This window comes from Zingiber officinale, chromosome 8A (assembly GCF_018446385.1).
Source record: "Zingiber officinale cultivar Zhangliang chromosome 8A, Zo_v1.1, whole genome shotgun sequence".
In the NCBI taxonomy this organism is placed as follows: domain Eukaryota; kingdom Viridiplantae; phylum Streptophyta; class Magnoliopsida; order Zingiberales; family Zingiberaceae; genus Zingiber; species Zingiber officinale.
In genome coordinates, this window is record NC_056000.1 from 58,454,732 (window position 1) to 58,470,857 (window position 16,126).

At 34.1% G+C, this 16,126-nt stretch overlaps 1 protein-coding gene across 11 annotated transcripts; it reads left to right on the forward strand.

The window, feature by feature from the left end:
* The first annotated feature begins 770 nt into the window (after nucleotides 1-770).
* Nucleotides 771-15,224, forward strand: LOC122009174. Of its 11 annotated transcripts, none has more exons than XM_042565216.1 (11): nucleotides 771-980; nucleotides 1,115-1,305; nucleotides 3,269-3,346; nucleotides 3,439-3,778; nucleotides 4,176-4,316; nucleotides 8,262-8,354; nucleotides 8,445-8,571; nucleotides 12,104-12,210; nucleotides 13,535-13,615; nucleotides 14,400-14,485; nucleotides 14,566-15,224. In XM_042565216.1, exons 4-11 carry the CDS (start codon nucleotides 3,470-3,472, stop codon nucleotides 14,780-14,782), a joined length of 1,161 nt encoding a protein of 386 aa, XP_042421150.1. In that variant the 5' UTR covers nucleotides 771-980; nucleotides 1,115-1,305; nucleotides 3,269-3,346; nucleotides 3,439-3,469; the 3' UTR covers nucleotides 14,783-15,224. The 11 variants fall into 11 exon arrangements, with proteins under 11 accessions (XP_042421150.1, XP_042421149.1, XP_042421148.1 ...); XM_042565215.1 differs by having other exon boundaries at nucleotides 3,269-3,324; XM_042565214.1 differs by having other exon boundaries at nucleotides 1,115-1,297.
* The last annotated feature ends 902 nt before the right edge of the window (nucleotides 15,225-16,126 follow it).

The window sequence follows — 16,126 nt, forward strand, 5'->3', positions numbered from 1 at the left end:
CTCGTTAGTATGAATACTTACAGATTTTATAGTAATTTTTTTTCTTAAAATAGGACATGCAATTAAATGATGCTGGACTCCTAAGCTACCTATTGTGAGTACTTCTTGATTTATCCTGGTGACCGATGAAAAATTTTCATGGGATTAAATCAGTCACCTAACCTGATTAATCATATTTATTTAATTATCTCCCTTGAATTTAGTATGATAGGAAGAGATATAGTGCATTTCTTAAATAATGAGAATTAAATTTTTAAACAGGATATTTACAACAGATAAGACATCAAGTCATGAGTTATAATATTTTTAAATTTATTTAGTAGACGGAATATGAGATTGCATTGTCTATCCAAATATAAGGATATATATAAAAGTATTCATACTAGATTTTTTTATTTAAAATAAAAAATTATTTTATTAAATTTAAATATTTATTTTTTACTTATATTATATATCAATTTTTTCTCTTTATTTTAAAAAGTATAATCCGTTTTCTAATTTTAAATTTGAAGTACTATTTATGAATATTAAATTTAAAAAATAAATAAAATAACTATATAAATATTTTTTAATTATCTATTTAAAATTTAAAATAAAATCTTTAATGAATAACTGAGTAATGCTTCCGGTTTCAAAATCGACTACTCTTTGTTTTTCTATAAATTTATTTTTTTTATAAAAAATATTTAAAAAACTAAATACGCCTTCCAATAAATTAGAAAGTTATGAGCTTACTTTAGATATATTTTAATGTTGGGTAATATGGTAAAATGACCAGTGGGGAATGGGATGAGAGTCGTGCGACACAGGGAGAAAAACCCTTCCTTTCACCTTTTTCTAATTCTTCCTCAACCCGTTAACCTAGCCTCCTTCCTTGTTGGCGGAGATCTCCAGGGGAGAAAACGCCACTCTCCTCTTTCTCCTAGTTTGAAGGTTGACGGCTTTAAGGGTGGATCTAAGGTTTTCGTCGTCTGATTTTGGTAAGATCCTATATCTTACTCTTCTGTTCATAAAGATTGTATTGAACTCTAGGATGAATTCATGTATTCAAAAAGGGTGTACATTGGCCTGCTACGTCAGAAATCTAATGGCGCACAATGTGTTTTGTGAGTAGAATTGTCAAAGAGAGGAAGAACAGTGGAAAGGAGCTGTAATAGCTTGGAAACAACGAGATGCTTATCTTCCACAAGGGAAATCTCACAGGTTGCTTGAGTGTATTGACTTAGGAGGAATCAAGTATATGATCTGTAGAGACTCTTGAAACATATCGACTATGCGATTAATTTCAACTTTGATGGTGAGGAGGCAAGTCGTTTCATTTACTATATTTGTATATAATGCATTTTCTTGGTTGCTGGCATTACTTCAGTTGGCCACCAACAAAGCTCCAACGATCAGTGACAGTGCTCCAGCGACCTTTGGCCACAATGGAATATTCATAGAATATGTCAAGAGTATTTTGGGAATTAGGAAATTTAGGAGGACAATAATGAAAGAGGAGGCCTTAGTAGGGCAATAGTGAAAAAGGACATTTTTAAGGCAATCACCCAAAATTAAAATAGTGTCCCCTTTTTCATTTTTTTTAATCAGAAGAGCCAAACTGTATAATAGGTTATTGGCTAGTCTGATTCAGCAAAAGAAAATTTCTCAATCTAGTCTAATTAGTAAGGGAAAAAAAACTAATTTATAAAATAATAAATAATCAAGTTCATAAAATGTAAGCTTAAATTAAAATTCAGTCAAAAAATTTATCATTTTATACAATATTCAACAATATAAAAAAGAAAAATGATATGCTCAAGGAAAAAATCTCAATGAAAAGCTCAAGGATAGACATATAAATTCATGGGGCCCACAAAAAGTGAAATGATGGGCCATGAATTTATGTGTCTATCCTTGAGCTTTTCTTTGAGATTTTTTCCTTGAGCATATCATTGCTCTATAAAAAACTAATGATGTTCACAACAAAATCTAAATTTAAATTTATAGAGAACTAATTTATAATATCATCAAATAGTTAACACAATAAAAAAATAAATGCAATCATATGATAAAAAAAGTTAAATTTAAGTCTACAGAAAAATAATTCTACAAACTATACTAACCATTCGATCAGTGAGTAAAATTTTAATTTTGTATAAAATATTCATATGGTATAAGTACCAGTTTATAGTTATTTTTTTTAAAAAAGTACTTAACAAAAATAAGAAAGGGAAGCTTAAATTCTATTGTTGACATGTAGCACAATTTAAACTTTTATATATGCAAAAACATTGAATGATAAGAATGAAACGAATTTATGTATAGGGGTATCGAAAGCCTGAAAATCACAACACACTCGACTACTCTTGTATAAATTACAAAGCTTGAAGAATATTAGAGTTATGCAAACAAAAATATAAATTCAATTCTAACACATAACAGAAGGATATGCACTAGTTGAGCTTATTTTTGCAATGTCTCTAGTGCACTCTGTCCCACCTCCGCTCCCGTTCACCATTTGAAACCCTCATCTGCATCCTTCTGCAGAACTGCTCAGCCTTACCTGCCTCTTGTGCATTGTGTACCTGCTCAAGGCTCCCAGTTCTTGCTTACTTGCTACTCCCTATGCTACTCCCTATTGCGTCCTTCTGAAATTGTCCCTCCCTAGCCCTAACCCTATCCTTGCTGCCACAGCTCACTGCCTCTACTATATGCACTAGTTGAGCTTATTTTTGCAATGTCTCTAGTGCACTCCGCTCCCGTTCACCATTTGAAACCCTCATCTGCATCCTTCTGTAGAACTGCTCAGCCTTACCTGCCTCTTGTGCATTGTGTACCTGCTCAAGGCTCTCAGTTCTTGCTTACTTGCTACTCCCTATTGCTTCCTTCTGCAATTGTCCCTCCCTAACCCTATCCTTGCTGCCACAGCTCACTGCCTCTACTACATGCTGTCTCCAGTGGTTGTCGCTGAGCGTCTGAATGTTTGATCTTTAAAGCATGTGTTGCCCACCCTTTTCTTTTGTCTGTAATGATATTTGTATCTAATGTATGATTGTTTAAATCTAATTCTTAATTTGTGGGCAGATTTTGCTTGATTTGTTCGTAACTTGAAATTATTGAACGAGATTCTATATTTTTGAATTTGCAATTTTCTTTGGCATTGTTTTGTTATACTATTTTGGATTTTAAATTTTATTTATTTTTATCTTTTTGAAGATTTGTTGCCTCTTTTTGGTTATCAGATGCTTTCTCAACCAGTAATTTTGTGCACAACATTTTCTTGCAGGAAATGGAGAGAGATGGAGATAGAAGCTGCCAGAAATGGATTTGAAGGCAGTGCTTGTAGTGATGCTTCTAGCTTAAGGAACTCAAATGATAGATTTTTTGCTACCTTAAATGCCATGAGAAACCAATTTGAATAGTCTTGTGAGCTTGAAATGATTAATTTTCCTGCAGGTGTCTGACATCCAATAGCTAAGTACAGACTATGCCATTATGGGGGTTTTATCTGCCCTGTCGGATTGCAGCTTCTGTAACTCCCTTTGTGCAACCATCGCTAAAATCAATCTGGACAACTAGTGTGAGCTTGGTGTCTACTACCATGGATGCAGTGGACAAAGAGAACAGAGATAGAGAGTTGGGCAGCTTGGTGCCTGTTAGTGTAGAGGAATGGCAGCAATGGGGCACCTCCTCTCCAATTCCTGCCATGGTCGCAGAGGTGATTGAAGACATTAAAGCCCTCACACAAGAGTCTGAAGTTCATGTGAACTTTGGGGGTTCTGGTGGGAAACTTCCGGTGAGCCAGTTGGAATTGTAGGTCTAAAATTGAGGACAAATTTTCTATCTCACTCAAGCTATGAACCAATGATTAGTTTTGGATAATGACCCAATTATTCATTCTCAACTCCAACAATCCTTTCTTACTTTGAGAAGCTCAGAAAAGGATTTGCCTACCTTTGATAGATTTTTCTCTCTTTTCACTCATAATACTGCTTTTGTATAATTTTTTTGTGTATGGTGATATTCTGAACATGAGAGGTCTTAGACAAATTATATGAGATCTTGTAAATTGTGAATGGATATGATCAATCCCTTTTTTAGTTAGTTCTTTCAAATTATGATTAGTGCAATTTGGCTCTATTTAATGGACTATGATCGTCATTTTGAGTTACTTGTTGAGTGGATATTTGTAGGGCTCTTTCAAGGATCTGGAGGATAAAAAACTTAAGGAAGTTTATAAATCTCTATGTGATTCCGAAAAGAAGCTGCAGTACTTTTCTGCAAGGCAAATAGCATGTCGTTTACTAGGAAGTCGACAACATCTATGCCAGAAGGTATTTATAATAGAGGCTGAGACATTTTTTGTTGTTTGGTTGTTCAGGTTCTCTTTTTTGATTCTAACCTCTTAATCCTTTAATCTTTTTGTTGTCTAACCTTTGTGTTACTTCTTTTAGCTTGGATCATGAAAAAATGGACTCGTGTACTTATGAAAATAAACAATTGCATGGATTAAAATGGGACCAAATAGTAATAGTTGATTATAAAATTTCAGAATTAGTCTGCTCATTCTCATCATGCTGATGTAGGTATAATTACCCACTAATATGGTTAACATAGGATTATAACAGATGGTACAAAAACTATTGGTTGGGACTGATACCTTGTTAATTCATTTGGAAAATGCTGGGGCAATTCTAACTTTACATGCAACAAAACAGGCAGTTAAAAAATCAGGGCGTGTGCTTAGCTATGTCTAGGCCTCACATTTGCTAATCACTGCCTTTTAGGCCTATAAAAGGGAAACCTAGGGACACAGAGGATGTCCTACATCACCATAGGAAAGCATAGCAAAAATCAAGGACAATTTGAAGGTGAATACTTGTCTCCCCTTTACACTTCCCACACTCACACTAGCCTTCATAGACCACTTAGCTGACCTGAATCCTCTTTAGCTCAATTGGACCTTTGACTGAGCTGCACTCACTTTGGGCAAGCTAACTCTCACTTTGACAGTACTAGAAGACTTAATACTCCTTTAGCACCAAACTTGCATTTAAGCATGCATACATTAAGTACACAGACCTACATTAAGTACACAGACCCTATATTTAAGTGACATTTAATAACATTAGATTGGTGCCATCTATGCCAAGGTGCTGACCATGGAGGCATGAAGGAAAGAATTATAGTATCAACATCAAAAGATGTTGGTCTAACCAATGAGGGGATCTCGATGCTTCAGTAGAATAGCTGGGACAAGGAGGCACAACATTCTCCTTGTTGCTAAGGAAGCAGTTATTTGCATTTGACATATTGGCATCTAGGCTGATCTTAGAGCAGATTTTCATGGATAAAGATACACGGGAGGGTATGAATTAGTAGCTACAGGTAATGTCAAGGATGTAGCAATTATGCTCCTTCAATTTTATAAAGTTCAGAGAAGGAAAAAGAGAACTTTATGAAGTAACTAATATGGTAGGAGAGAGACAAGATAGGGTAGAGCTGGGAAGTGGAGACAGATCTTACGGAAGAAGCTTTGAGAGAAGTAGCAGTGAAGAAGAGTAAATTTTTTAAAAAAAGCTGAGCAAAGGAAGGTAATATAGAGGTGGTCTACGGTCCAACTAGTTATGTTACAATTGTTGGGGCAACAATGCTCTAAAGTATTCAGGTTCAAATAGATTGTTTTGATACATTTGAAAAAAAGGTTAAGTTAGCATGGTATTGATGTGTGTATCATATGTGTAAGGTCTTGTTAGAGTGCATATGGAGCTTGCAGAGCTTGTGAGTTGTGGCTTGACGTGGTTGAGTTGCTGTGATGGTTGACTTGAGCAGTCAAGTTCAATAGTTTTTGCTTGATGATTCAAACGTTTGTAATGAGGTGGACTTGAATGTAATGAAGTGGGCTTGAAAGTGATTGTAGAAGGATGACTTAGAGCATCCAACAAACTAATAATTCTAGGTGAGGTGGATTCTAGGAGAAGGAGCATGGAGAGATTGTTGGTTTGATGCCTTGACGACCTATAATGAGGTGTAATTGGAGGTGATTAGTGAAGCATAAGGATGATTAGAGCATTTGAGGGACCTGAAATTTATTTCAAGGTGAACTTTAGGGCAGCCTGATAGGAGGTGGATTTCATAGGTGGTAATTAATGATGACACGTGGAGTAAGCTTAAAAGGTTGGGTGCAATTGATGGATTGAGGGCCCAACGTGAGGTGAACTTTAGAGTACCCTCGATCATGTAGTTTTGTGAAGGCTTACAAGGGTGTAAGTCAAGTGAAGTTGCCATCTCCAAGCAGATCCAATCAATTAGAGATAAGCCTCACTTGTTTAGAAATGAGCCTCAATCGATTGGAGTGTTTAGTTGACTCATGAGTTAACTGAATGCAGGGGTTTAGATGTTTATGTTTTTGTTTGGGTTCCAGTTCAGGAATTTGATCCAGTTGATTGGAACTCTAGAAGTGGATCCAGTCAACAAGAACTAGATCCAATTGAGTGGTTTCAGTCGACTAGAAGTTTGAGCAATCAATTTGATGGGATTTTTACTAGAATACCTAACTCACCGTTGGCTATAGAATAGCTACTTTTGCCCGATCAATTGATTGGAGGCGATCAATTGACTACAGGCTGATCCAGTTAGTTAGAGGTGGACAAAATAGAGTCGTTGGGTTGGTTCTATATAAGTTTTTTGAGAGATTTGAGTTGGTATGGTTCCATAGGCTAGATCTTGTAACTTCTTACAAGTGGAGACATTGTTTAAAGGTCTCCAACTCCTTGGACAAGTTTAAAGGTATGAAATGAAATGCTTGGCAATTTTTTTCTTAGTTTGCATATCATCGTTTATATTTGAGAGGAGAAGAGATCAATTATAAAGATTTTGGTCCCGAAATAGATTGCTAGAGGTTTGTTCCATTACCTCTTGTGAAAGGATGATTATTATTAGAATCTTTACAGGAATTTTAAGGGGATGACTCATTGGATGAGTCATAAGTCATGGAGTAGGAATGGGTCTTTGAACCATGTTAAACCAATTTTGTAGCATTGTTCTTGTTGATCTTATTTACATTTCTTTGCCTTTATACTTGATATGAACAATAGAACACTCACAAGCACCCCATGCAACTAGTAATGTTTAATTGTCCTTATCTTGAAAGAAATTTTTATTTATAGGTTTTGGCTATTGTGCTCTCCCCTCTAGCCAGTTTTGATTCATATCTGAATTGTCATTATCGTCCTTAACAAGAATGCACAAGACAAATATTGAGGTCAAAAACCCATTTAATTTAGTAGTAGCTTGAGAGGAGTAGATTCTAGAGAATTTAAAAATTCTCGTTATGTATGCTTATGATGAGAGTAAAATGATTACTGAGGTTAAAATCCCATTTAGTCTAGCAATTTAAGAGGATTAGATTCCAAAGAATTTTAAAATTCTTATTATGTATGCTTATGATGAGAGTAGAAATCCCATGGCACATGTAATAGTTCCAAGGTATGAACGTCTTTGTAAGGAATCATAATTGTGTTGATGTCCCAATATTTGTTTCCAAAGTAGTTTGCTCAGGAACATTGAGAAGTTTGAAGAACTTACATAAGGAATCTTTTTAATATCTACACTTGTAACAACACTATTATAAATGATATTTGTTATATTAATATTATGGCTAGATATATATTCTTTTCTTCTTAAGATGCCATATAGGGACATTATCATGTGTTTATTTTCTAAACCAATAAAAATCATATGCAAATCTTGTTTCTTTTTGCTATATTTTTTTATTATTCATATTAAATAAATAAGATCTTCTAGATATGCAATCAATTTTTATAGAAATATTGTCTGATCTCTTATTCTCCTCTCAATAACTCTCTCACAATTAGTAACATTCATCAATTTAGTTGTATTGTAAATAGGTACTAAAATATTTTTTCTTATCTTTTAGATATCTTATTAATTCTTAAAATTTTATTGGATTAATTAGTCAAATAAATTATTCCTTGATCTCTTAAACTCTTGCCACTTAGTTGGACTTTATTATTATCATTCAGTTTGCTTATCTTCATTTTCATTAAAACTTATTTATCCTAATTTCTAAGTTATTTGTTATTATTAGCTTGCTTCATGATTTCTTGTAGTTTTTTTTTGTGACTAAACTGCTAATTTTGCTAGCTGATGAATTTCCTTGTGGAAAAGGTTGTGATATCTGTTCACCATTTCTGCTGGTTTGGCTGATAATGCATTCATGCTTATTTTTTCATTCTTTGAAAATCTTAATTTTTCAGTGTTGGCTAGCTGTGGAAGATTGCATGTGCTCTAAGCTTATTAAATGCTCATTATGGCAGGGCATTAAATTTTGGATCTATATGCATCCAAAGGTCTTTACTTCAATATTAAATTCATTGCTTTCCTTCTATTGTGCTATTTTCATTCTCTTGAGATTTTGTCATTAAGTCTCATCCGTACAGGATTTCTTGCGCCAAAATAATACTGGAAAATTGTTATGGCAAATGTTTGGAATTCATTCGGCAGCTTTGTGTCTTTTTGGTATCCATGAACATGAAGACATCATGTGGAATGCTTTTAGAGATTCAGGTTAGATTTTCAGTTTGTCCTATGAAAAATAATTGGCTGAAAAATTATATTATCTCAAGAACAAGACAATTACTAACTATTTTTTCTTGTTGAATTATTTTTGCATGGTTGTTTCAAAAACTAATTGATGGATATTGGTGCCCTTGGAGGTCCACAAGCTTTCCGTATTGATAATTTTGTTTTGAAGATTTTATCTATTTGCTTTTGACATCATTCTAATTTATGATCATGTTTAGCATCACCTACTATGCTCTTGCTTTCATTTATGATTTTCCAGTGTTCTAAATGGCGGTTGAGGCGGCCGCCTAGGCAGCGCCAAGGCGGGAGGCGAACCTCAATCGCACTACTTTGTCTTTAGGCGACGGTAAAGCGTTTTCGATTCAAACTTGGGTGACACGTCCGGATGTGTCGCGGGTTCCCATGCGTTCGGGTACACTCCAGACTCATCTTTGGGCCCAGGTGACAGGTCTGGACTCATCGTCGGGCCCAGGCGACGGGTTCAGACTCGTTGTCGGCTAGGCGACGTGTTGGATCCGACAATGCATCCAACGCAGAAACACCGAAGTTGATCGCGGAATAGAATTGTTTTTTTTTTTAACTTAGGATTTAATCGAAACTTTAGATTAATAATTTTAATCATGATTGAGATAATTTAAATAAGCTTAATTAAAACTCAATAAAATTATCCTATTAATTTAATATATATATATATATATTTTAAAAATTATTATTATTATTATTTTAAAAAATATTTAGATTAATTTTTTTATTTTTAGTTAATATATTTTATAGTATATATTTTTTAATTTTTGATCTTTTATTTAATTTTTTTATCCTTTAGTTAATATATTATTTAATTATGTATAAAAATAGTAAAAAAAATTCAATTGCCTAGGCGGCCGAGGTAGTAGGCGGTCACTTACCACACCGCTACCGCCATCGCCTATCGCCATTTACAACACTATAATTCTCAAAATATAAGTAAAATGACTACATAGCCATCTACAATGTCCTTATGCTTATGCAAGCACATACTATAGCATAGTCTAAACTATAATATGCTTAAATATTAATTACATTGATAGAAGAATACAACAATGTGCACAAGAAAATATTGAAAGTTACGTGCTAGATAATCTATTAAAATTGTAAACTTAAAATAAAATTTTAAACCAAAATTTTATAACAAGCATATATAATACTTTTTGTTGTCTATAACATATAGCATGTTAATCAACCAAGTGATCCATATAGAAGAAAATTATATGATTATCACATAATATATAAACAAAATTATATAAAGATTAAAGTGTTTATCACAACAAAATTATATAAACAAATCATGCACGAAGTGATTGGGTTTCACTTTGGGTTTTGATGTTTATGAAAAAGGTTTAAGTTAGGCCTTATATTTGTATTTGATGTGTGTGTGTTAAAGTTGTGCAGTAACTTGGACACCAATGGAGATCAAGGAGCTTGTGATTTGACATGAGTTCGAGTGTAGACGAGAACACATTCAGTGGGATTGCAGCTTGGATGGTGTTCGGAGAATTTTACATGAGGCATTCGTGGGACTACAAGATAAGCAGTGAGATGGTGTTGGAGCAGTTTGTGGAGCATTGGTGTGACTAAGTTGGCTGGCTTAGCGACTCAAGGTCCGATGTAGATTTGAGAAGTATGATGCGACTGTGGGATGAGGAGTATGATGGCACAACATTGATAGTAGTTGGAAGAAGACGAATTGTATAGGGGAAGAGTAAAAGATGACACGCGGAGAGAGCTATGGGCTCAATGCATTCTAAGGACTTGGGGACCCAACGAGAAATGACCTTGGTGGCCAAGTTAAGTTGTGCAAGGCAAGTTATTGTGTGAGTTGTGAAAGTTGAGAGGATTATATTCTTGGTAGAGCATTTTCTTCAACTTAGGTGAAAACTTGAATATTAGGATAATAGTACTCGAGGTTCCAATCAATTGGTATTGTTCGTAAATGAGTCGTTTGGGCAGTCGATTGATGGTAAATTCTAGTAAATTCTAGTCAATTGATGCTACAACAAGAAAGCCAATACTAGCTTTTCAACATGTTGGCATTGCAATGATTGGATGACCTAAGGACTATAGTGGATCAGTCGACTTATGATGGATTCTGGATAACTCACGTAGCCATTAGCATACTGCAAGAGAAAGTGATTGGGAAAATAGTTGACTTAACTAATAGTGGATTTAGTCGACTTATTGACAATAGATGACCAAAATAATAGGTGAAGTTGGAAGAGTTTGGAGGCTATAAAAAGAAGACCAAGGGGACATTTTAAGGTTGGCAAAATATTGATTGTAATCATTTGAGCTTTATTCTCTTGTAATCCTTGTAGCTTCCCTCTAGTTCTCATTGTAAACATCATGTTGTAAGAGAGGTTTCTCCACCGAGGATATTTGTGGAAGAGCAAAATAAGCTTTCGGGGGCGATTCACCAATGAGTTATAGGACATGGAGTAGGAATGAAGGTTCCAAACTACGTTACATCGCCTTGTTAGCGTTGTGGTATGCATTGACTTTTCTTATATTTTTTTTATTTCCACTGTTTGTTTTGTTTGTGTGACCTTGGTAAAACATTAGCAAGAGTAGTGTAAGTTTGATTTGCAGTGCAATTGCTATTCACTCCATCTAATTATCTGGCCATCCAGTCACACTAGTCCTAATGTTAATTGCTTATAACTACAAGTGTAATCGATATTGTTGAATGTAGATTGCATATACTTAAAGGTATTGCAAGTACAGATTCACTATAATATAATTTATTGACAACATATAGCATTATACACTTGTCTTCGCACTATGTTTTTTCTGAGGCTAGCTTAATTAAATCATCATTTATTTGACTTTGCCCCTCACGTTTCCTTTATTTTTCAGTATATGATGTCTGGAGACTAAGTTGATCAAACCATCTTTTGTTTGATTATTTCATTTATTTAATTTGATTTGGACTCATCTATAAACTCAACAACAGACCTACTTGCGCCCCTGGGGCAATGGTGCATTGTCAGGTGCCTTCAGTTCCTAGGGACGAGTCCCAGCTTCAGCAAATTAACGGATTAATTTTCTTTAATGGGCGGTTGACCTAAGAATGCTAGGTTGATGGCCGTCCGTTGCTAGCGTTTCCCGATTTACCCTCGTTGGTGCCAACTAACAACAGACCTACCTGCAATATGGCCAGCTTAGATTACATATTAGACCACCTAATCTGTATATTCATCACATATAGTGTATTACCTCATGTAGAACATGCAATTTTCTTATATTTGCTTATTCGGCTTCTTATAATAATTTTTAAAAATGTTTATATAACTGTTCTCAGCGCCAGCTAGTTGACCTATTTTTATGGATACTCAGTCCATTTGACAAACAGAAAGTCTTTGAAGATATCAACTATTTCTTTCATTTGACTTATAATTATTTTCTCGCACCAATTTTGTGACCAATTCTTGTCTACTTTAATCATGTGAATTTGTTCTCGGTTGGATTTTTTTCATTCCAGGGAAGAATAAGACCTGGTTCTTGTATCCTAATCGCAATGAATCCCCAAGCTCAGTTAAGGATGTCTTCTCTGATGATCAATTCACCAATCTACACGATGGAAAAATGGTATTCATTTGTTTTTCTTCTTTTAGATTCTTGTCATTTATTCTTTATATAGTTTATGGTTAAAATCTATATTGTTTGCAAGTGTTTTCAAATTTATCTTTAAATTTTTTAAATCTATCCTGTCTTTTAAGGTGCATTAAATTGTAATTTCTTTGAACTTTACACACATGCACTGTTTTGCCATATGAGCAATGCGCATGTGGATGCCAAGATGGAGCCATAACCTTTCAATCATCTTTTTCTTCTTCCTCTCTCCATGCTAGCATTCACATTGAGATTCACGTGTGAATGTGTGAACTTTGCTAACATGGCAAAATGCCATGGACATCATATTTTTAACATAGGATGTATGGAATAATAACAGAGTAGATTTTAACACTTTAAAAACAATAGAATATATTTGGAACTTGGATAAATTTGAAAAAACTTGTAAGTGTGTCAATAAATTTATGTATTTACTCTATATATTAATAGAGACTTTCCTATTTTTATACTGTGCAGCAGAATCTGTGTAGAAATTTATCAAGAATTTCAATGATTGTTTGCAATTTTCAGAAACTTAACATTTCAAGTTAACTATAAGTAAAACTGAATACATGAAATGTGTTGCATTAATAAGGGAAAAAGGATCAAGGGAAGGAAATATATATGAGGGATAAACATAAAATTCCATTGAATGAGTGTATTGGATATATTTTCCTGAGGAAGGAAATAAAGATAGAACAAGTGGTTGAAATGAAGAGAAACGTGCTTAAGGGATCGTGGGTTGCTTCTTAAGCTAAATGTAACACTTTTGTAAGATTTTGGTATAAATTGTCATATTTTATAGTATGCTAAGATGAATGTACTAAATTAATAGGAAAAAAGAAGTAAAAAAAGATTCTACTATTTGAGTCACTCGGTAACATGGTGGGATGTTCTCGAAGTTGATCAATGTATTTTATTGTTAGACACATTGAATCAATTAATTGCATTTATGTAATAAAAGATAGTTTAATTTATCTGAATATAAATATTAAATCAGATAGTTTGTGTAGAATTTGATGGAGGAATATGGTCCATACAGCCAAACCCTAAATAATTTGGACATGGGTTGATGATTTTGCTAGTGTGATATGATGTTCTGTTATCTTCTTCATTCTATCAATGCCATCATACTATTGCAAATTTGATATAATTTCTATGTAAATTCACTTGTCCTATACAAAGTCATTTAAACTAATTTTTGATATAAGTTCTCTAGTCACAGTTTGCATTGACTTCTCTTGTGTAGTTGTAAAATTCTTTACAGAACCAAGTTATTTGAATTAATTTTAACTATCAGGATGTTTTTGAAAAGCCATTAAATTTTGTTCTGATTGATGGTACGTGGAGCAATTCAGCGGCAATGTACAGACGCTTAAAGGTACTTCTGATCCATCTTTTCTTTTTTCTGTAAATGATTGATGGGTTAATCATATGCATATAATACATGTGTATGTATAATTAGAATTGTAGAATTATCTGTTATATCCATCGTTTTTGTATGGTTAGTAGTAATGGGTGGCTGATGTGGCAAGCGATCGCGTTAAGAAAATTAACACAATTGTTCTGAAAATATGTGAGACAAATCAAACTAATGAAACTTAAAAACCTAATTGAAATATGGATGATGGATTATGAGCCTTTCATGTGATAAACCTGTCATTAATCTCAGTGAGCTGTTTTTTTTTTTTGCACAAGACATTAGAAGTTACTATTTGGCCAGCATTGTTAGTTTTGATCTCCTTGCAAATAATGGTCAGTGTGGAGGACTATGACCATAGCTATTTTATCTTCTGAAACATATTTTACTTTAGAATTTAACCTAATGTTTCTTTAATTTGATGATATTTTCCTGGAAGGTTTGTGTTAGCTATATATTTTGGCTGATTGTTTGGTTTTTTGTTTTTTTAGGACTCAATGCAATACAATGGATGTTTCTACTTGATTAATGAAGCATGCTTAGCAATGTGAAATTATCAAAGAAAATTTTAGAATATTTTTCAGAGTGATTCTTTGGTATTTTTGTTCATTAGACTCATTATTAACTAGGTAATGCATTGTGTATCCTACCACTAAGGTTGGATAACTGCAATAGGCATCTACGAGTCTCTTCCAATGAACATTCTCCTTCGAAGTTTTAGATCACTAATTGTAGTCCTTTGTAGGAGAGATGGATATCGACACAGGGAGATGAACACCTGCCTTGTATTTCTCTGTCAAGCCTTGGTGCTTCTGTCATGCATAAGCTACGGTAATGATCACAGCTGTACTCTGGTCTTAGCTTGCAAACCTATCTCCTTGCATAAATCATAGCTGGAATTGGTTTAACAGCCCCCAACCGGCATGGGATAGAACCTGTACTGCTGCTGCTGCTGCAGGGATTCTGGATGAATTGCACCTTCTTCCTAGCTTTAGTATGTATGAATTGGATAAACAGGCGGCGGCAACAGGGGACGCATTAGATGTGTTGCTGGAGGCTCTTGTGAATCGCCGCTTGCGCTTGGGTAGGTCCATCAAAAGAAAGGCGAGGCACAACAACTGCATATAAACAATAGGCTTGACAGTGAATTTGATATCCCACTTAGGTCCAAATGAGCTGTTTGTTTGTGCCTTCCCTACTCACTTTCGAACTCATTTTTCTAAATTGCCCCCAAATCCATAACTCCGAAGATATATTTGATGTTAGAGGAGTAATCCATCTATGAGACACCACAGTTTTGCTACACCAATGCTGTCGCCTAACATAACCAGAGATTCTTCTCTGCCAGACTTTGTAAGTGTTAGCTTTCAGCTTCATGGAAAACTATTCCTTTTTGCTCAGTTTAGTAACATGCGGAGTAACATGCGGATGGTTTGGCATGGCTAAATGATTATGATTATTAATATTATTATTTAAATAAGGATTCTGAACTCTATCAAGAACTGTTTATACAGCATAACTAAATTGTATTCTTTTAATAGTCGATATGTCAAGATATATATTTTTTAAATATCAATGTTTTTTTGACTATCCAAGTTGATGATGATCCTTGAATGTCCATGATGCATAGTTTAAGGTACTAGTATTTGTATTATTTCGTTATGTAGAAGATTTTTGTGCATTGATAAGGTTGTGTATAATACATCGAATATGATCCAATACTTTTTGCTGGAGGTTTTTTTGTGATATGATAAACTCAATTAGTCCTACACTATTATTACCATGTTGTTAGCTCTTTAGAAATATGTTTCTTTTTATTTAAAAAAAAATTATTTATCATGTTGAAAATTCGTATGTTTTCATTTATTAAGAAAGTCTTTAAAGCATGGAGGACCATAGTATGCTAAGTAGATAGTGTATGCGTTGTAGAAAAGATATGTATGAGGTTACATATTGAACTAGAGTTTGTGCATGAAGTTAGAAAATTTGATGTCTTCATGTTTGGAGATTGAATTTGCTATTAGCAAGGTGATAAGATGATGCATTCCTTCTAGAGGCTAGATTCTCTTGTCCAGAATCTTTTGGACCAGTGGAGGTCTTGTATATTCATTGGTGGGATAAACTGGACTCTACCTATTTAATAGGTGGGGTACAGTCCACCCATCCGATGAACATGCAAGGGTCCAGGATTGATCCAGAGATCTTGGACCAGGATCCCTGGCCTTCCTTATAATGAGTAAACAACAAATTTGTTTATTAACCAAGTGGTGATTCACTTTTATGTGCTATTGTGAACACTGATGCTTGTCATTATCACACAAACAAAATAAAAAAATAATACTTTTGATGTTTTTAACAAATCTTGCAACTTTCAATTTTAACACATTCAACCACTTCAAATAATTCAACACATTAGGTAACTTTGTAAATAATATTAATTAATAAAAATACTAATATATGACTTATTTTATT

Bases quoted from the DNA above. Each gene is read 5' to 3' on its own strand.
- LOC122009174 (XM_042565216.1), top strand. From the start codon at position 3,470: ATGCCATTATGGGGGTTTTATCTGCCCTGTCGGATTGCAGCTTCTGTA. The intron at 4,317-8,261 runs GTATTTATAATA...TTAATTTTTCAG, and splicing joins GACAACATCTATGCCAGAAG to TGTTGGCTAGCTGTGGAAGA. The intron at 12,211-13,534 runs GTATTCATTTGT...TTTAACTATCAG, and splicing joins ATCTACACGATGGAAAAATG to GATGTTTTTGAAAAGCCATT.